This window comes from Hippopotamus amphibius, chromosome 1, assembly GCF_030028045.1.
Source record: "Hippopotamus amphibius kiboko isolate mHipAmp2 chromosome 1, mHipAmp2.hap2, whole genome shotgun sequence".
NCBI classification, from domain to species: domain Eukaryota; kingdom Metazoa; phylum Chordata; class Mammalia; order Artiodactyla; family Hippopotamidae; genus Hippopotamus; species Hippopotamus amphibius.
In genome coordinates, this window is record NC_080186.1 from 226963552 (window position 1) to 226985176 (window position 21625).

Here is a 21625-nt window from a genome sequence, read left to right on the forward strand (position 1 = left end):
AGCTAGAGCAGGCAGGGCCTGGCATTCCTTTTCAACAGAGCAGCATTCTGGATGGCTATCAACAACTCATCTCTATTAGCTGAAAAATACAAGAGCCCTGTATTCTACAGCTTCCAAGGCCCTTTACCAGGCCTTTACCGCAATATCACTGAGGGACAATACACTCAGGCCGCTGCCTTCTCTACTCAGATCACCTCCAAGATCAACCTTCTAGGGCTAGAAATTTCCCAACAAATCAATGGAATTTCTGAGTACTGTGTATTTTTCTCAAAAGAATGATTATGACTTTTCCTAACAGGTATCTGACAACCCACGTGTGACCATGTTCTACTATGTGGGTGAATGTTAATTATAAGGGAGTGTAAGGGACAGAGGGAGTAAAAAATTGGTATCATCTGACAACCAGCTCATCTGTTTACAGGTTTTACTTCAAATTATATTGATCAATGTTGGTGCTACCAGCATGGGCACACATGTTTCTGAGGAGAGGGTAAGGAGTTGTATCTTTGCCATTAGTAGAAAATGACATAGTTCTACAGCATCAGGCCTCAATTCGGACATGAACATTTACACGAAGAGCCTTCAAGACTGAGAACAGATTGTGGCAATCTGCAGCATGGATGAGATAAACCTGACTGCACAATTCTTGCCGAAGGTAGTAACTTCACTCCTTTCTCATAAAGGATTGGATTGTTTAGATGACACTGCTGGAACCAGAATGAAGCTTGAAAAGTTCTGAGAGAAATCTAATAGGTTCAGGAACCTGAGGTGTACAGAAAGCAAAAAACAGAATTAGTGAATGACTGACAAAAAGAAGCATTAAAATCAAACTAAAGAAGAAAGAAAGATATTCACAGAAGCAGGCTGGACACAGGCCAGAGGCTATAGGTCCAACCTCTGCTCTGCCTGCACATGCTAGTCAGAAAGAAAGACTATTGTCCTGGTCCATGCTTATTCAGGCTTGGAGGAGAAGTCAGTTATGTGATCACTGGGGTTCATACTCCTTCTTCCCTTCCCTGCCTCCAGCTGAATTTCTGGCTCTACCAAGTGAGAGGCTTGGACAGACGACTGTTGTAGGGGTGAAGAAGGGAGGTGAGACAACCTCAGTCAACCATTTTTTTCACTGAAATGTGATCCATGTTGTACAGAAAAGGACACAAGAGGCAGAGATCTAGCTGGGGGAAGGTTAATTCCAGTAGACAGGGAGAAACCATGCTTACCCTGGAGTACTTATTAAGTGCCAGAAGCAGTGAGGCTTGGACTTCAAGTTCAGAAAAGGGAAAAATGACCATGGCGCAGAATAGAAAGGTATGTAATCTGGCTTTGAATGAAAAGAGTTGAGTGGAAAAGGAGATTCTACGCCACATTTTGAGATCAGTAAAAGGCAAAGTTAAAAATTATCTTCAAAACACTCAAGTTCAAGAAGCACTCAGAGGGATGCAACTCAATTATCACTCATTAAGCAGTTTGGGAAAGCACCCCAAAATAATAAGGGTAACAAAAAGCTAAAAAGATGCTTGCACTTTTCCGGAACACAGAACAGATATTTAAAGAAAACAAGCATTAAGAAGTTATAAATTCTTTTTCTCCTTCTTTAAGTATTACAAAAATGACCCCCCCATGTGTAAATGTAACATTTAAAAAGAAGCCTTTAAAATAAAATTTTTATACAGTATTCTTTATAAAGTTTTGAATATTAAGCATTTGCTTCCCTTTATATATACACAATACTCTCAACCCTGTACTTTATAAATTAAGAATCAATCTTGTTTTTTGCAAATATTGTATATTAAAACATATATGTGGAATATAGGAAAATGGTACAAATCAACCGGTTTGCAAGGCAGAAATAGAGACACAGATGTAGAGAACAAACATATGGACACCAAGTGGGGAAAGTGGGGTGGGGGGTGGGGAATGAACTGGGAGAGCTGGACTGCCATATATACATTACTAATAAGAAAAAAATATCAAATTGTACACTTTAAATATATGCAGTTTATTGTATGTCAACTCTATCTCAATAAAAGTTCTTAAAAACAAAAAAGAATCAATCTTGTTTTTTGTATTATACAATCTTTCTGAATTACGTGCTTTAAAATGTAATTAGACATCGAAAATGGAAACAATCAAAAGACAGCAGTGAACCAGAAATGAAACAGCAATAGGTTTGGAGGAAGAAAGGGAAAGAGAAGAGTCGTTGTACTTAATCTTTTTTTTTTTAATTGGAGTATAATTGCCTTACAATGTTGTGTTAGTTTCTGCTGTACAATGTTGTGTTAGTTTCTGCTGTGTTAGTTTCTGCTGAAGTGAATCAGCTATATGGATACCTACATCCCCTCCCTTGTGGACCTCTCTCCTACCAACCCCCCCCCCCCCATCCTACCCATCTAGGTCATCACAGAGCACCAAGCTGAGCTTCCTGTACTTTATAGCATGTTCCCACTAGCTAGATAATCTTACACACATTATTTCTTTAAATACAACAATCCAGGAACTAGGTACCATATTTTTGGTTTGTTTTTTAATGAAAAAAGCTTTTTTAAAATATGTGTTATATACTGGAGTTATGAATAATACTTTATTGGAATTCTCAGTGTATCATCTAATAGTAAGTAGTCTTCTTAGGTACACTCATTCACATCTGGTATCAGGTATAATGTGGGAGAAGTAAAAGTGGCCAGAGGAAAGATATAATTTTAGACCTCACTCACTTCTTAATTCTCTGAAGTCAGTGCTTACCACAAAGTGGCAGTTCACATTAAGTAGGGAACAGCAATCTAATGTCCCTGAAAGAATTAGCCAAACTCCATGCTAGTCTATACAATGGTCCTTTGACATCTGTGGATGCTCAAGACCCTCATACTATAAAATGGTACAGTACAGGAGGCCCTCTGTACCTATGGATACGGAACTTGGGGTTTTCTACAGCACGGTGGAAAAAACAACATTCAGGAGCTTAAAAAACAAACAAAAAAAACTGATTACTGGTTACTGATTATTCCAGCCAGAAGTTTATCTTGGTGTAGTCCCATGAGCAGATTTCAGAAGACTGGTTTACTGAGTATTAATAAGAGGTGGATTTATACCAGGATATCAATTAACTTACGAAGAAAGAAGTGTTTAGAGTTTAGTGGCCATATTACCTAGGCCAACTCTTACTGATGTATATAGGTCACCACAGTCAAGTTCATTCACTTTAGTGAACATTTTATGAGCTCACAAAACATGTTAGACATCATGATAGGCCCTGGGGATAAAAAAGATGGCCACCTCAGGGAACTTGGAAAACTAAAGGACAAAGAAATTAAACAACAAATGAGATGTTCCTTTTTTGTTTTAAATCAGGTTATGATATGCTGAATGACTGACTTTCTCAATTTTACAGGTTTCTGACTTACTGGGTTGGCCAAAAGGTGCCTTCAGTTTTTAAGTAAAAGACACATTTTTCATTTTCGCCAACAACTTTATTGAACGATGTATTCACTGTTTTGTTCCACTACCTTCTGCCACTTTTCAGGCAACTTCATAATTCCATCTTCCTAAAACTTTTTATCTTTTTGAAAAAAGAACTATTCCAGGTGCCTTTTACAGTCTTCCGGGGAATTGAAATTTTTTCCATTAAGAGAATTTTAGTTTTGTAAAGATGGAAATAAACGGAAACCTGAAGATGCAATGTCTGGTGAATAGGGTGGATGAATCAGAACTTCCCAGTTAAGCTGTAACAGTTTTTGCGTGGTCATAAAGAAACATGCGGTCTTGTGTTATCCTGATGGAGGATTATGCGTTTTCTGTTGACTAATTCAAGACGCTCTTCGTCAAGTGCTGCTTTCAGTTGGTCTAACTGGGAGCAGTACTTGTTGGAATTAATCATTTGGTTTTCCAGGAGCTCATAACAGAAGACTCCCTTCCAATCCCACCATATAAACAACAGCCCCTTCTTTGGATGAAGACTGGCCTTTGCTGTGGTTGGTGGTGGTTCGTTTCACCTCCCCCATGATCTCTTCCACTCCACATTATTGTACAGTATCCACTTTCCACCATTCATCACAATTTGTTTTAAAAATGGAACATTTTCATTATGTTTAAGTACAGAATCAAATACAGTCAAGAAGGTATTTTTCGCTTGGAATCCAAACACCAAAGCGATTAACATAACCAAGCTGGTGCAAATAATTTTCAACACGATGTGAATAGTTGGAGTATGTCAATCATCTCCTATGTGGTATAATGTTGATTGTTCTCAATCAATGTCTCAATTTGATCACTATCAACTTCAACTGGTCTACCTGACTGTGGAACACTGTCCAGTGAGAAATCTCCAGCCTGAAACTTCATAAACCACTTTTAACACATTCAATCATTCACAGAACCTTCTCCATACACTGCACAAACCTTTCTTGGCGTTTCAGTTACGTTTTTACTCTTTTTGAAATAATAAAGCATAATATACTGAAAATATTGCTTTTTAATTCCATCTTCAATATTAAAATGGCTACACCAAAAATTCACCAATTTTGATGTTTTTTTTTTCTAATGCATGCTGATATGACAACTGTCACAATACAATCTAACAGAATTGTTCAGAATGAAGTCAAAGACAACTAAGCAGTACTAGAGTTATCTTTCGGGAAAAAACGAACTAACCTTTCGGCCAACCCACTACTTACCGGCACTCATCTAAAGCCAGAGTATCCTGTCGTCCGGATGGTACTAAAGAAGCACTGGCAGATTACTATTCTCTCATCCTCATCGCTGGCCTCTAGAGACTGGATCATTCTACCACCACTTAAGATCTTAGAATTTTCAACTTAACTCATCTTTTATTTATTGAATTACGATAGATGCTTCTCCTAGAGGAATCCCAAATTTGATATAAACTTATTTTCATTTCACGATGCTAAACGGGACCCAACTGATTCTACTCATTTCCTTATTACCGAGGGCTTCAAGGAGGCAAATGGGTGCCTTCTATTCCAGTCTCTTAAATTTCATTCTTTCTCCTTAATTAAAGAACTTTCAAGGGCTATCAAGAACCTCCACAAGCTCTACTAAAACCACGTTTCCAGTGATACTGCACTATTCTTCCTTTCATTGCTTTCAGGCACTTAAGTCATCACCTTGAATACAGCAGTTTCTGACTCCAGTAACTGCCTACTCCCTTCCTGCTCCTCACAGTATTCTCCCTCCTTTTCCTATTCAATGTATAATTTATATTTCCTTCATGAAGTCTTCCCTGACCACACTTTACCTCACTGTAACTGAGCACTCTGTCCTTTGAATTTCCAATAGCATAAAACCTCCGCACTACTCTTTTGGCACGCCACTCATGTGGCCCCTTTTTTATTACTTTCTTCTTACGTCCTTTCATTTTTCATGCCTGCATGCCCACTCTCCCTACGGTGGCAAGTAACATGAAGCACAGCCCATGTCTTATGTTTATTTTATGTCCCTTAGGGTAACATTATGCATCATGTGAACACACAACAAATAATCACAGGAATTTATGATCCCCAAAGCTTGAAAACTGCCCTCATCTTTTTTTAACACAATATTATTTTTACTAATTTCTTTTTTAAATTACACGTATAGATAACGAAGTTGTAGATAACATATTTCAATTGATTTGTCTACATCAGACTGGCAGAAAACAGAAGAGAAAGTAGCTGTATTGGAATCTACATCTGAAACATTCATCTTAGAAAACACAAGTGAAGTTTAACGTCATGGATGAAAGAAGAGAATAAAAGTAAAACTGAAGGGCCAGAAGTATTAGTAATCTTCCTTTTTACTTGTCACAGTTTTTCTTTTCTTACATAATTGGTTGATATATTAATTTATTTGCATAGACTAGAGTTACAACTACATTACAGAAAGAAGACAGGCCTTTTTAAATATCTGCTTGTTTTGTTCAAGTATGTAAGTGATGTTATATTTATATATAGTTCTTATATATACTATACCCACATAGGCTTAGTAAACTTTCCTTTTTCGGTCAAACACACATCAGTAAAACTTTTCTTAATCTTGACTTGCTATTTCCTAAAGGTATGACATTTTCTGGGTGTATAAAAAAAGTATCCATAGAATATATGAATTGTAGAAACTTCACACAGTGATTTTTCCTTGCTTTTGAAAACTATGTACTAAGGAAAAAAAGAAATCCATCTTTCTTGTGTTTTTCACCTGACAAAAAAAAAATCACACTGGCTTAAAATTATTTGTCCTTTTGTATCATTATGAACCCAACCACAGATATTCAGAAAACAAAATGCCCCTAGAAAGACAGTACAAAATTCTTAATTCTAAAGGCACAAATAAAAGAAATCTTCTCATATTCATTTGGTTAGCCTAAACAATAAATATCAGGTTAAATGTGAACAGGACTATAGTTTCTTTCCACTTACTCAATTTTTATTAGTATTTTTCTACTGAGCATTTTATACTTCCTGTTTTTAGATTAACTGACCCATCATCATAGAGCAGGTGCCTTAAATAACTTCTCTGTAAGTGATGGATTTACACATTTACATCACATCTTCATCCCCTTGGACCTTGGAGGAAAACAGGCATACAGAAACACAAAATTTTCAATTACCATTCTGGACAGCTTTATAATCTAAAATTGATGATTTAAGTTTTTCACAGTAGCAAGCCCAAGAAAGAAAGAAATCAGAACTTCAGTCACTTTAAAATTTTCTCTGCTCTAACCAGACAACAATTATACTATTTGTACACTGCACCTAATAATATTTGAACTCACTCATATCATTAAATCCTAAGTTAGGGGGTCAGTGAAATTAAGGTAATTTAAGAAAATAAGTTTTTAAGCAGTAAAAGCCACAATCAAAATATTCTCTAAACTATATTTTTCTGCTTATATTAACAAGATGAAGTAAAGAACAGCAGTTTATTGAAGAAAAGGGAAAACGAAAAAAGCTCAGATTTATCAGTCTTGTTGCAGAATTCCTACCACACCAGAGACTACAAAAGTGGTGATGTTTACACTAAAACCAAGTTCTCCCCCCCTCTATTTTCCAGGACCTAGGCTGGAAATACTTTTGTCACAAATGGAAACATATATCCTTTCTACACAGTTAATTCTCTTTGTGGTCATGGAAAAGTGTACATATTAATAAATCTAGTTCCCTTGACAAATACTGGACAAGGAAATAGGATAAAAAATTCATAATGGAAATTTACTAAGTTATTTTTAAATGAAGCATTTATACAACAATTATCCTTACATATTATAAACCATTCCCCCAATTAACTTTTTTTTTGAGTGCATAGAGGTAGGGGGAAAAAAGCAAGCCATTATCTTTAAGACAATAAGAAATAACTACAATGATCTATGTGTAGTGGGATGAGAGGAAACTGCCATCTTATATGATTTTCAAGAGAAAGACTACGCTTTAAGAAACACTGTTCAGTGAAGATATACTAAGATTCCATAAAAAGAAGGAGATGACCCATGACTGGTACAGAACTCTTTGGAACAGACATTAGGTGAAAAAAACCCAATCGATGCTTGTTTTCAATGCTCATAGGAGTCACTTGACAAACTGGTTCTTGGGTTTTTTTTTTTAAGTGATATAAAAAAATTTAACAGAGATTTGGTAATTATGGGGTTGGAGGCATGACCTCACCATTATAAATATTGGACACTGTTGAAAACAGAGCTATACAACAAGTTACTACAAGACAATCACGAATATATATCTTCAGGATAAATGAAAAAAACGCCAACTTAGCTAATGTTATTAAAGTTATATGAAAAGATACTTGTACACAGCTCAGACCAAAATGAAGATAATGTGCTCCGGAAAACAGTGTTACATGATTAGAAGGGAAGTTTGTAATGATGAGAACACTCATGTCAAAGATTTACATGAAGCATTTGAATAAAACTGTATCATGAAATAACAGGGGAAAAAAAATTCTCCCTAAAGTATTTTAGATCATTTAAAAATATGTATGTGTAACTAAACTAACAATATAATAGGCATTTGACTATTTTGTTACAGCTTTGTAAACTACAACATTCAAGTTGACCAAAAAACCTTATGTAGATTTTTTCTTATAAGGAAAATGGGTCATTGCCTCCTATTTAGACCTGTTTCATTCAGGCTCACTGCCAAATTCCTTCTAAATACTGCTAGCACTCACAATGACCTCTCTGAGCTTTGGAACCCTAGTACACCGGCATCCTCCTCATCCACTCTTGGCAGTCTTACAAGCATCTCAAACTTAAGGTAGCCAACACCGAACTTTTGAGTGCCTTCCCAACAGAAACAAACCAAAACAGGGATTTCCCTGGTGGTGCAGTGGTTAAGAATCCACCTGCCAATGCAGGGGACACAGGTTCAATCCCTGGTCTGGGAAGATCTCACATGCCATGGAGCTACTAAGCCCATGTGCCACAAGTACTGAGCCTGCGCTCTAGAGCCCACGTGCCACAACTACTGAGGCCACGCTCTGCAACTACTGAAGCCCATGTACCTAGAGCCCGTGCTCCACAACAAGGGAAGCCACTGCAATGAGAAGATCGTACACTGCAACGAAGAGTAGCCCCTGCTCCCTGCAACTAGAGAAAGTCTGTGTGCAGCAACAAAGACCCAACACAGCCATAAGTAAATAAATAAATAAATGAATAAGTTAAAAAAAAATCCTGATATAAAAAGAAATTTATGTTTAAAAAAAAAAAACAAAAACAAAAAACAACCAAAACATGATAGAAAATCAAAACCAGGCTCTCTTCCAGTTGTCCTTACCTGACAAAAGAGCAATTCTATCCACACAGTAACTCAGGCCAGAAACCTGGGATTCAGTTTTTTAAAAAAATAAATAAATAAATAAAATAAAGTTATTTATTTATTTATTTTATTGGCTGCGTTGGGTCTTTTTTTTTTTTTTGCTGTGTGCGGGCTTTCTTTTTAGTTGCAGTGAGTGGGGGCCACTCTTCATTGTGGTGCGCAGGCTCCTCATTGCCGTGGCTTCTCTTGTTGCGGAGCACAGGCTCTAGGCATGTGGGCTTCAGTAGTTGCAGCACATGGGCTCAATAGCGCAGGCTCAAGAGTTGTGGCACACGGGCTTAGTTGCTCCGTGGCATGTGGGATCTTCCTGGAGCAGGGATGGAACCCGTGTCCCCTGCATTGGCAGGTGGATTCTCAACCACTGTGCCACCTAGGAAGCCCTGGGATTCAGTTTTGACCTTTCTTCTCATTTACCCTTCCAAAACCTGATTTATCATCAAATTCTGCCACATTTATCTCTAAAATTTTTTGACTTCTCTATACTCCTACTGTGAACAGTGAGTGTGCTGCAAGTCAATCTGTCTCTAGTTTGAACTACTGCATAACTTCCCAAATGGAGACTCTTTGACTCTTTGCTTCTTCTAATTCACTCTCTAAACAGCGCTGGTTAGCAAAATCTGATCATGTCTCCCTTGCTTTAGAGTTTAACCTTTCAGTAACTTCCCAATACACTTATAAATCCAAACTCCTCATCATGGTTCACTCACCTCCATTTGACCTGGTTGCTGCCTACCTCTCTCTGACCTCACCTAACTTTTCATACTACATCCCAGCTACACCAGCCTTCTTTTTGACAAACACTTTCTCAGCCTTGGGACTTTCATGGAGGGATTCCATGTGCTAAGAATGCTCTTGCCTAAATTTACCTAGTTAGTTGTATTTACAGTAGAAATAAAACTCCAAGTAGGTATGGTCCTTAATTGAAAAAAACTCAGATTTTCCCCCCTGAGTAGGGAGAAACCGTGTTCTTCTCTATTTCTCTCCTACGAGTCTTCTTTATTCACAGAACACCTTACTTCTGGTACCAAATGTGTGGAAGTTTTTCCCAACATGCCATTCTCTGTGACACCAGCTGGATGACCTACAATTTAACGCAATCCTAACACTATCTATCACCCTGGAGATAGTGTCAGATCCCACAGGTTAAGGTCTCAGACTCACAAGACTGAGCCACGACCCAAACCCTCAGGTGCCAAAGGTTCCAATGACCCCTCCCTATGTTCAAGTGATTTACCAAAACAATCACAGAATTCAGGGAAACACGTCTATCAGCTTACTAAAGGACATGATAAAGAATGCAGCTGAACAGCCCGATGAAGAGCTACAAAGGGCAAGGTCTGGGAGGGTCCTGAGCGCAGGTGCTTTGGTCCCTGTGGAGTCGGGGGCATATCACCCTTCCGGTGGGGTGTGTCCCCCTATCTGGAAGCTCCTCGAACACCCTACTAGTGGGGTTTTGTGGAGAATTCCTCACACAGGCATATTCAATGATCAACTCAACTCCACTTCCAGCTCATCTCCCCTCTCTGGAAGATGGGGCTTGGAGCTGAAAATTCCAGGCCTCTGATCATGGCTTGGTCTCTCTGGAGACCTCGACGAGAAGCTCACCCCAGAGTCACCTTGTTAGAACAAAACATGCTCCTAATGTTATCACTTAGGAAATTACACGGGTTTCAGGAGCTCTCTGCCAAGAATCAGCGGTAGAGACCAATAATTATTTTTTTCTTTTATCTCACAGGTCCCCATCCTAGAAGACTAGAAGACAGGGCCTTGAGCCTTTCATAGATGAGAAGCAGATGATTTAAGAAAAGGGTTTTGAAATCCAAAATATGAGGAAACTGAACTAGAACATAAAAATTTTTGCTCCATGGGACCTCAAACAAAATACAAAGGAAATGTGAACTTATGTATTAAGACTAGAATTAAGGCTAGAGAAAGAATATCATAGAAGGCATCTGGCAGAAGGTTAGATTTTCCAAAGTAATACCCAAACTAAGAACAAGCAAGAGTTTATGCTCAGGTACTGGAAACTCAAGAGATATGGGAAGACATGGAGATAAAAGGAAAGTGCTGTATATTACAATTACATACTGACAGTCAAATAACCACTTCCCACTAAAACAGAGTGCCCTCTACTACATCACATGATGCCTCAAGTCAGGAACAATGAAAATGAAACAAGGCGCATTGGGACCAGCAGCACCCATTCTGTGCATTCCTTTCATTCATGCTGCTTTCACCATATCTACCTTCTAACCCACAGGGCTTCTCACACTGAAGGATGCAGCCACAAGAGCCACAACTTCAGTAAAGTGATGACTAGAGAGGTAGAGTGCACTTTTAAAAAAACTATACTTGAGACATTATAATACTGAAAACCACGGGCACATCACCTTGTTAATACTGCTCCATCACTGTGGAATCATCAGCAAACTGGATGATAACCTGAGACTACTGATGCACATCCCTCCCCGCTCACCTAAGGCCTCATCAGTAAGTCCAGTAACAGAAAAGAAAAATACAAGTTTTAATGAGAAACGAAATGGACCTTCTCAGGAGAAAAAAAATTAAGTTACTATTCAGTGGGTGATGCATATAAACAAAGTCTGTTGTAAACAGAACCACCTGCTCTTTGGTTTCACAAACCCCATTCTCCTTCCTCTTAGTTCAGAGCAGCACAACATATTACAAGTCCATGCACACATTTTCCAATCTGGCCCAGTAACAGAAGGCAAACAAGGAGTGAGATTCTTATAACAAGGAAGAACAAGAAGTACAATTGGATGTGGGGAAGTACATGCAGGACCAACTTGCTAGGAAGACCTAACATCAAAGCTGATTTTCAGAACCTTGTAAAAGGTTTCCAGGCTCCCCGCCCCCCCACCCACTTCTGCAATCCTTAAAAACAAATATGGCAAATTTTACTGTTTTTGTTGTGGTGTGTGTAAGATAATGGAGCAAAAAGGCTTTTAATACATGTGGGTCCCCCTCAACCTTAAAGTTTAAACACTTGGTTATTTCTATAATGCTTAAGTTCAAGAAATGTCCACATATATGTTATGTTTGAATGTTCTATTTCTTGACCTAAGTGGTGATTAAAACAGGTGTAGTTACTTCTGTATGTGGCCTATAAATAAACAAAAGTTTCCTAAAATGTTGCCTGTAGTCTAAGGGCAAATATTTTCCAAAAACCTAACATCTGATTTCTCCCTCACCTGCCAGGCCTCAGCCAATCACCAAGGCACCTTCCAAAGTGGCTCTAGGATCCATCCATCCTCTCTGCCACTACCCCAGTCCAAGCCTTCAGCATCTCCCCCATGGATCAGTGATTAATCCATGGGAGATTCAGATTAATCCTGTTTCTAGTCTTGTTCCTTCCCAAAAGAGTGCACTTTCAGTTTGTGTTTGCCAAATGCTACATGTTTAAAAGAGTCATTGAATGTGTAGCCAAACAGTAGCATTTGCGATTCTTAACAATGCTTAAAATCATTCCATGGCTCCCTGCTGCCCTAGGGAAAACCATGAAATTACAACATCCTTTATTGTCTGATTTCTCTTTCTAGCTGCAGATCTCACAATACCACTCACAACTCCAGCTGGACTGTATTTTAGTTTATGAAAAGCAGTATTCTATTTCTTCAACCCTTCTGATATAATGTTACCTCTACCTATCATTCAGCTCTCTTTCACTGGGCTAATTTCTACTCACCCTTTGCAATCCAGTTTCAATGTCACTTTTCTCATAAAGCTATCTCTCACCTCCACATATGTTATACAAGATAGTACCTTCAAGTGCAGTATTTACCATACCGTACAATAACCATGTGTGTCCTCCTCCTCCTCACCCTTTGCAATCCAGTTTCAATGTCACTTTTCTCATAAAGCTATCTCTCACCTCCACATATGTTATACAAGATAGTACCTTCAAGTGCAGTATTTATCATACCGTACAATAACCATGTGTGTCCTCCTCTACATTTCAAGTTCTGCTGAGAACAGGAACCATGCCTATGCTATTCACAGATATACCCCTAGCACACAGGCAGTAGTATAGTATAAAATTAAAAGAGTGGGCTCTGGAATCAGACAGACCTAAAAAGTATCACAAGCTGTGAGCATTTGGGACAGTTTCTTAAACTCACCCTGCCTAGGTTTCCTTACCTGTAAAATGTAGATAGTACTACCTTATAAGGCTATTTAAGGATTAAATGTTATGTTTGAATACATTTCTGTGCTTGGTACACAGAAACATTAGCTATTATTATTACTTAATACAGTACCTATCAAAGAAAATATTTGCTGAATGAATACACTATTCACAAATTATTAAAAACATATATTTATTAATGCTAAGCTCATATAATTCATTATATATCCAAATAAAGTCTATAATCCTATAAGGATGCTTCAGTTTTATTCATGTCCATGATACTGAGGTTTTCTTATAGTCAATATTTTAGTTGAATTATAAAGCAGAATGTTCAAAGAGAATGACCTGTGCCTCATTTTCAGGAACAATCTGTTTATGAAGTCGAATCTGCTCCAAACCAGGGCTTTCTAGAGAATCAGGGGAAGTGTTACAAATTGAAGCTGTTACATTATACCTTGCTGACTGATAAAAGCTGTAGTATTCAAGCCTATTTTCCCCTGAGTTTTCTGGTGCCTTTAGTTTTTGTTTAAATTGAACAACTTTGTAGATCAAAAAAATGATTAAAACACAAGCTAAAATAAAAAAAGCTAGCAAAATGTCAAAAGCCTCATTCAACTTTTCAACTTCTTGTGTACAAATCAGAGACGTCTTCCCTGACACCGAAGCAGCATCAATGGGCGGAGCACTGTTTTTTTCCAAGTTCAAGTTAACAGGAGAGGTAAGCTGTATCTGCACAGGTAACACTGCGGTAGTCTCTAAGGGATTACCAAAGGTATTCTCTTGAAAAAATCTACTGGCAGGTGAAGTACGAGTTCGTTCCCAGATAGTAACGCTTTCAGTGTTTTCCAAATCTTTCCCATTTGTGGTTATTTTATGCCAGGCCATCATTAACGCAGTGGTCTTGTGATGAATACGAAGAGATTTTACAGCCCAAGTTCTGGATACGTTTGTTGAAGATGTAATGCAATTTGTAAAGTCAGTCCATTTAATGTAATGCAATGCTCTGCCACGCATGAATGGGGGGTTCTGACAATAGATATTTAGAGTAATGGCTGAAGATGCTAACCAGTCGCGAAGACCCAATAGTTTGCAGTTACATTCCCAAGGATTAGAATTTGCCTGAAGATGAGTCAATGAAGACAATGGCTTAAGGACCCTTGGATGTAAGTCTGTAAGATTATTAAATGACAGGTTAAGAATCTTCAAAGATGCTCCCACGTTTTCAAACGTATCATTATCAATCCTGATTATTCTGTTTCTATCTAACTTAAGGTAAATTAAATTCTTTAACAAGCTAAATGTGTCAGAATTTAAATTTTCTAAAGCATTATGACTTAAGATCAAATGTTTAAGATTATTAATTCCACTAAACCCATCCCTAGTAACATTTTTAATTCTTGAATTTTTCAGGAGGAGATACTCCAAGTTGACAAGTCCTTTAAATGCAAAGGGCTGTATTGCTTCAATATGGTTATGAGACAAAGAAAGTCTTTTAAGACTCTTAAGAACTTCAAAAGCATTTGATGGTACTTTTGTTAAATTATTACCTTCTAGATACAAACAATCCAAGTTTCCAAGGTGTTGAAACCCTAAGTCTGATATCCTCAAAATTCTATTGTTTGATAAATCAAGTATCCGGAGAGCAATCATACCAACAAAGGTACCACTCCCGAGAACAGTGAGGCGATTTCTTTGTAGATTTAAGTACTGAACTGAAACTAGATCATGAAATACTCCTCTTGGAACAAAAGATACTTGATTAGACTGTAAATATAAATTGCGAAGACTGGAAAGTCCCCCAAATATTCCAGGATCCAAGCGTTTTATAAAATTATTATTCAGATACAGAAAATACAGACGCCTCAAATGAACAAAAGCTTTTGGATATACATACACAATGCTAGAATTATCCAAATACAATGCTACAAGAGACTGAAGTCCAGTTAATTCACTTTCATTTATATGAGATATATTATTTCCAGTCAGATATAGAAAAACTGTACTTTCAGGAAAATTCTTAGGAATACTTGAGAGGCCTAAATTACGGCAGTTAATTTGTCTCCCAGTGCAGAGCTGGCAAACAGACGAACATCCAAGTATCTCTTTATGGAATAATAACACAAGATAACAGGTAACAAGTAGAAACAGTCGTAGGCAAGGCAGAGAAAAACGTACTCCACACATAGCCCTGTTCTTGGTTTTTCTGTTCATATCAAAATTGGCTATAAAAAGAAAAGGTAAAACTTTAAATCACTGAAAAGTTCTTTAAATTAAAGTTTTATAATACTAGAAATTCTATACTCGTTTATTTTATTAGCATCATCCATAATACTAAATATCATAAATCATATTATGGTGATAGCATAAAACAATAAGTTTGAAATATGTTCTAGAATTACCAGCACCTCCAGGCCATTAACCCACTGTTTGACAAAATGATAATTCAAATTTAATGAACTGCGAAATAATATGTTTGCTAACTTAAAATATCACAATTGACTATAACAAAAGTGACAAATGATGATGCAGGGATAAAGATCTTTAGATATAATACGTCCCTTTAACAACTTAAAGTCTAATACCAATTAAACAACATTATAATTTAGGAAAACACACATTCATTACAGAACAATTAAGCTCTCTTTAAACTACAGGTTTTTACAAACAAAATTATTTTCTTGTTTCAGCTAAAAGTTCACATTTAAATAAATAATCTTACCAAGAACAGGAAATCCATATTATTAACACTCGGCTGATTCAAGTAAAGCTTTTCTTCCTAAATCTGAAGCGCAACATTTCTAAACTGCATTTCTTATGTGGCACTGTTGACCTCCACCCCTCCACCTTTTTTTTTTTTTTTTTAAGTCACAATTTGCTCAGGAAACACCACTCTTCACATTGGTTCCGCCATACTCAGTATGTAAAACAGAGGTTGCCATGGATACAGGAAACTGAGAGACAGGAAGTAATGTTATCTGTGTTTCAAAAGTATTGTTAAAAGGAAATCTCAGGAACTTACTTTTTCAGAATGCAGTTAACTTGAGTTTTCCTAACGCACAAACCTAAATATTTCATTTTAAAAATAAGTATTTTTTAAACATGAAAATGTTAAATATTCAGAATGAATAAACTCTGTATACATTAACAACAAACAGCTACTGAATGGAAAAAAAGCTGAAATAATAAGCAAATAGAGTAACGTAACTTCTGTGAATTTTTTAAAGGCACAGAATATTTATATTGTTTTGAATATACAGTAGAGACTGCAATTTTGTTTTATTCCTTAAAACAAACCAGGTAGCAAAAACAAGCAATTTAAAACGATGAACACAAATGCTGTTCTTCTGTGCTCTTCTTTTTTAATTAAAAAAAAATTGGTGCATAAAAAGTACTAAATACTACTAACTAGTACCTTAATATATTAAGATATATGCCTTGAGTTGTAGAATGATTTCAGGTTGCATACCAAATTACTGTCAAAGGTTATGTTTGCCAAGAAAACCTGAGGAGAGTGAAAGAGGCCCTTTAATGACTTTTTACCATATATACATCTGAATTAATCTGAATTTTTTTTAAAAAATTATTTATTTATTTATTTATTTATTTATTGGCTGCGTTGGGTCTTTGTTGTTACATACAGGCTTTCTTTAGTTGTAGTGAGTGGGGGCCAGTCTTCATTGTGGTATACAGGCTCCTCATTTTGGTGGCTTCTCTTGCTGCAGAGCACGGGCTCTAGGTGCACAGGGCTTCAGTAGCTGCGGCACATGGGCTCAATGGTTGTGGCTCATGGGCTTAGCTGCTCTGCAGCATGTGGGATTTCCTGGAGCAGGGATCGAACCTGTGTCCCCTGCTTTGGAAGGTGGATTCTTAACCACTGTGCCACCTAGGAAGTCTTTAATGTGAATTTTTTACAACAAAATATATCTGTGCATAATGTAATATTTTAAAGTAAGGATTTAAAGAGTTGACTATAAACTGCATAATTATGCATTGTTTAGTCATTAATTTTCCAAAAACCTGACTGCTCAGGCTTTCTAATTCTGACTTTTATTAATATTACTGATACTCTGACAATGCACTGAAAATATCAGTAATAATATTTATAATTGTATACCATAACTCCTTTTTGATATTAAAGCAGCTTATTTCTCAAGACAACTACTTCAGATACTAATATAAATTATTTCCATATTAATATTTTGTATAATACACAGCACTTTCTTTCAATTACAATTAAAAAAGTCAGACGTATATACTAGATAAAAGATCTTTATCAAAATGACTTACAAATCTCACAACTATCCTTTGTGACTGGCTATTGTTACTGCTATTTTATAGATAAAGAAATCAGAAAGCAAAAACCAAAAAACCAAATGACAGAGAAATGACATGAATTAGAGGTAAAGATAAAACAAGAGCTAGGTTTTTCAAGTCCATTTTGTTTCATATTTTCAATAGCAATACAAAGTAAAATGAGGTATTTTCACAGATTTTTTTCAACTGTGTCATACAACTTGAATTATGATGGAGTTTAGGACACGCTACCCCAAAATACACGCACCTTGGCTTACTTAATACTTTAAGCTGAAGGAGTTTGAGCACACAGCATAAGTAGGAAGTTCTCTCTCTGACCTCTCCCACCCCCAGCCACATCCCCAAACTCCCTGCCTTTATCCCCTGAAACAAGTCATTAAACCCTCAAGTGAGAAGTGACCTCCCTATAATGGGAGGAAGGGAGCATCCTTATTTCCAAAGACAAGAGGACTCAGAAGAATCCAAACAAACAGGACGCAGAATTTCTCCCGGTTTATTACACTTACCTCATACCATTTGCCCTATCATATCTTTCCATGACTTGCCACTCTGCATCAAGCCCAGTGTAAAAACACACAGATTTGACAGTTTCTTTGGGTCTTCATTTCCTTATGAAGCCTCCCATGACATGTAAAATGTACATTAAATTTGTATGATGCTTTAATCCTATTAAAGTTTAATTTTCAGACCTAGCCAGGGACCCTAAGAGAATCAAGGAAAACTTCTTACTCTCCTACAGTCTAGAAAAAGTCAGAGAAATTGGTCCATCGAAATTAAAATAAAAGTTAAAGAGGGTAAATTGCAAGGTAACAAGGTCAGAACATTCATTAATTAACTTTGTCCTCATTTCTAGAAATATCCAAAGCAGACAAAAATATTTATTCTTATTAGATCTTGAAGTAAAGATCTGTTCATCTAGGAGTTGCTGCTCTCAGAGACAAGTGATCACTACTAGAGAAGACCAGAGAAATCAAAACCTAAAAAAAGGTGGTGCAGGGACAGAATCCAGAGACTTCTTTATCTTTCTTGCCAGGGGCACATTGTTAGGTTAGTGGTAAAACTGGCCACTCGAGGTTTAGGTAAGAACTCAAGTTTCCCAGCTTCCCACTGCACTTACTGGAAGGTATACATTTCTCTGTGATAAGTACCTTCATTTCACAGTAATTTGTATTTTTTAGGAAATTTAAAATCTTCTCATGAGCTTTAAATCTTGTAACATGTTTAATAAAATCTTCATATATCTCCAATGCACAATAATTCTCCCCAATTTGAATTCTGACATTTTGAATTTGCTCTGGAATAATAAATCAAAACTGTTTCTCACATACCTTTTCTCACTCCTACTAATATTCATTAGAACTATTTCTGGACACTAAGCCTCCCAAGTAGGCTTCCTCCCTTTTCTTTCCAGGAAATTGGCTCACTAAATTCTCTCTCTCTTTCTTACTGCTGAACCTTCTTTTGTACTGCCTCTGTCTTTAAACAATCACATGCCTTAAGTTTCAACACCTATCTATTTCCTTTCCATTCAGCAATTTCATCACAAGTACAAAAATACAAAAATAAGCAAAAAATTGTGCTATTACCATCTTTTACATATATACCATCTGCATTATTTAGACATACAGCATCTATGTATAAACCAATCAAGATGGGTTTACATCTAAAGAATGTTTTACAACAGCAGTTACTGATCTTATTATGGATCTTAAAAATTACCTATAGATCCTGAAATCAAAAAAAATCAAAATTTGAAGTGGGGCTTACAATAAAAAATAGTCCAATAACAACAAAAAATATTATCATTTTGCTCAACGTAGGGGAGAATTTTAACGAGAAGCAGTATCTCAATACAGATTGTTTACGGTCGCCCAGAAAAAAAAAAAAGTAACTACTCAGTGGAGAAATTGGACAACACCTTGACCAGAATTAACATATTAATGAGAAGCAGATGGACACTACGCACTGCTAGATGTGACATTTCAAGAACAAATCACTTATGTAATATTCCAACCAGGGATGATTAACTCGGATCTAATCATGAGGTAATATCAGACAAACCTTAAATGAGAAGCACTCTGGGTAAGAGTAAGGGAGGAATACAGGGAGGGAGGAAGAAAGGGACAGAAAGAGAGAGAATAGGATTGTATTTTTTACAGATGTTAGTCATAAGTGAGAAAGAAAGACTCGGGAAATGACATTACAGTGTAAAAGAGACTACAAAGACATGACAACTAAAAGCTGAAGTATTTAGGAGTAAAAGGCCATCGTTGATGCAATTTATACAAATGTTCAAAAATAAAGCACCACGTATGGTTGGTGTGTGTGTGTATGTGTGTGTACGTAATGTCTGTATATACACACATCAAGATAGAGAGAATAAGAGACAGAGACAGGAAGACAGAGAGAGAGAGACCGAGGACGCATGCTAACAAGTCGAGGCTGTCATGCTCGTGGAACTTATTGAGAGAGTCATTAAAAATATACTAGAGGACTTCTTAGGTGGTGCAGTGATTAAGAATCCACCTGCCAATGCAGGGGACATGGGTTTGATCCTTGCTCCAGGAAGATCCCACATGCCACAGAGCAACTAAGCCCGTGCGCCACAACTACTGAGCCTGCGCTCTGTAGCCCATGAGCCACAACTATTGAGCCAGTGTGCCACAACTACTGAGGCCCATGCGCCTAGAGCCTGTGCTCCACAACAAGAAAAGTCACCACAATGAGAAGCCCAGGGCACATGAAGAGTAGGCCCCGCTCACCGCAACTAGAGAAAGCCCGCGCATAGCAATGAAGACTCAATGCAATCAACAAATTAATTAATTTAAAAAATGTACTAGAGGGACTTTCCCAGCAGTCTAGTGGTTAGGACTTCGCCTTACAATGGAGGGGGTGCGGGTGCGATCCCTGGTCGAGGAACTAAGATTCCACACGCCACGTGGTGCAGCAAAAAAAAAAAAAAAGATACTCAAATGTCCTTCAATGGCTGAAGTGGTATCCACACAATGGAATACTACGCAGCAATAAAAGGATATATACTGCTTGATTCCATTTATATGACATTCTCAAAAAGACAAAATTATAGTGAAAGAGAACAGATCAGTGGTTGCCAGGAGTTAAGGGTCAAGGGGAGGATGACTTTCCCAAGGTTTATAGCAAAAGGGAGTTTCCTCGGGTGATAAAATTGTTCCTCTTATTTTAACTGTGGTGATGTTTCCAGAAATCTACATGTGTGAAAATTTATAGTAATGTATATACCTCCCCCCAAAAGTCAAATTAACTCTATGTAAATTAATAAATAACAGTTTAAAAAGTCCTTTTAGTGGACTTCCTAGGTGGCGCAGTGGGTAAGAATCCACCTGCCAATGCAGGGGACACAGGTTCGATCCCTGCCCTGGGAGGATACCACATGCCACGGAGCAACTAAACCCGTGCTCCACAACTATTGAGCCTGTGCTCTAGAGCCCATACGCCACAACGGTTGAGCCCGTGTGCCACAACTACTGAGTCCCACGTGCCTAGAGCCCATGCTCTGCAGGAAGAGAGGCCGCCGCTGTGAGAAGCCTGCGCACTATAACGAAGAGTAGCCCCTGCTCGCCGCAACTAGAGAAAGCCCGTGTGCAGCAATGAAGACCCAACACAGCCAATAAAATAAATAAATAAATAAATTTATTTTAAAAGTCCTTTTATTTTCAAATACAAATATAAATATTTGTGGGTAAAAAAAATACATATAAAAAACTACTAGACAAACTAGTTTGATTTACAATCATGATCAGTTTTACAAAGGAAAAACAAAGAGTACTTTGAATGGAGAACAGGGAACCCTCCTACACTGCTGGTGGGAATGTACATTGGTGCAGCCATTGCAGAGAACAGTATGGAGGTTCCTTAAAAAACTAAAAATAGAGCTACCATATAATCCAGCAATCCCAATCCTGGGAAAAGACGAAAACTCTAATGTGAAAGATACATGCATCCCAAAGTTTATAGCAACACTATTCACAATAGCCAAGACATAGAAGCAATCTAAGTGTCCATCAACAGATGAATGGATAAAGAAGATGTGGTCTGTTACGTATGTGTGTACACACACAACAGAATATTACATAAAAAAGAATGAAATATTACCATTCGCCTAGAGATTATCATAAGTATCACAAGTGAAGTCAGTCAGACAAAGACAAATATTATAATGATATCTTTATATGTGGAGTCTAAAAAATAATACAAATGAACTTATCTACAAGACAGAAACAGTCTCACAGACACAGAAAACAAATTTATGAATACCAAAGGGGAAAGAAGGGGGCAGAGGGATAAATTAGGAGTACGGGATTAAACAGAT

The 21625-nt window shown here is 37.3% G+C and overlaps 2 protein-coding genes across 9 annotated transcripts in view; both read right to left on the reverse strand.

Annotated features, from left to right (window-relative positions):
- IPO11 (importin 11) overlaps nt 1-21625 on the reverse strand; it is a 213332-nt gene that overhangs the window by 31595 nt on the left and 160112 nt on the right. The window contains exon 28 of one of the 8 annotated variants that reach the window (XM_057742733.1): nt 14013-14132. The exons of 6 other annotated variants lie outside the window; for them this stretch is intronic. In XM_057742733.1, the coding sequence (XP_057598716.1) occupies nt 14111-14132 (22 nt within the window). In that variant the 3' untranslated portion in view covers nt 14013-14110. Of the gene's footprint in view, nt 1-14012; nt 14133-15132; nt 15186-21625 lie in introns of those variants that run through there. One more of the 8 variants, XM_057742741.1, reaches the window with a different exon arrangement.
- On the reverse strand, nt 13241-15799 carry LRRC70 (leucine rich repeat containing 70). The gene is made up of 2 exons (XM_057742752.1): nt 15683-15799; nt 13241-15185 (listed from the first exon to the last, which is right to left on the reverse strand). The coding sequence occupies exon 2, from the start codon at nt 15172-15174 to the stop codon at nt 13279-13281; it is 1896 nt and encodes a 631-aa protein (XP_057598735.1). The 5' UTR covers nt 15175-15185; nt 15683-15799; the 3' UTR covers nt 13241-13278.

Excerpts from the sequence above, each read along its gene's own strand:
- LRRC70 (XM_057742752.1), bottom strand. The coding sequence starts at position 15,174 with ATGAACAGAAAAACCAAGAACAGGGCTATGTGTGGAGTACGTTTTTCT.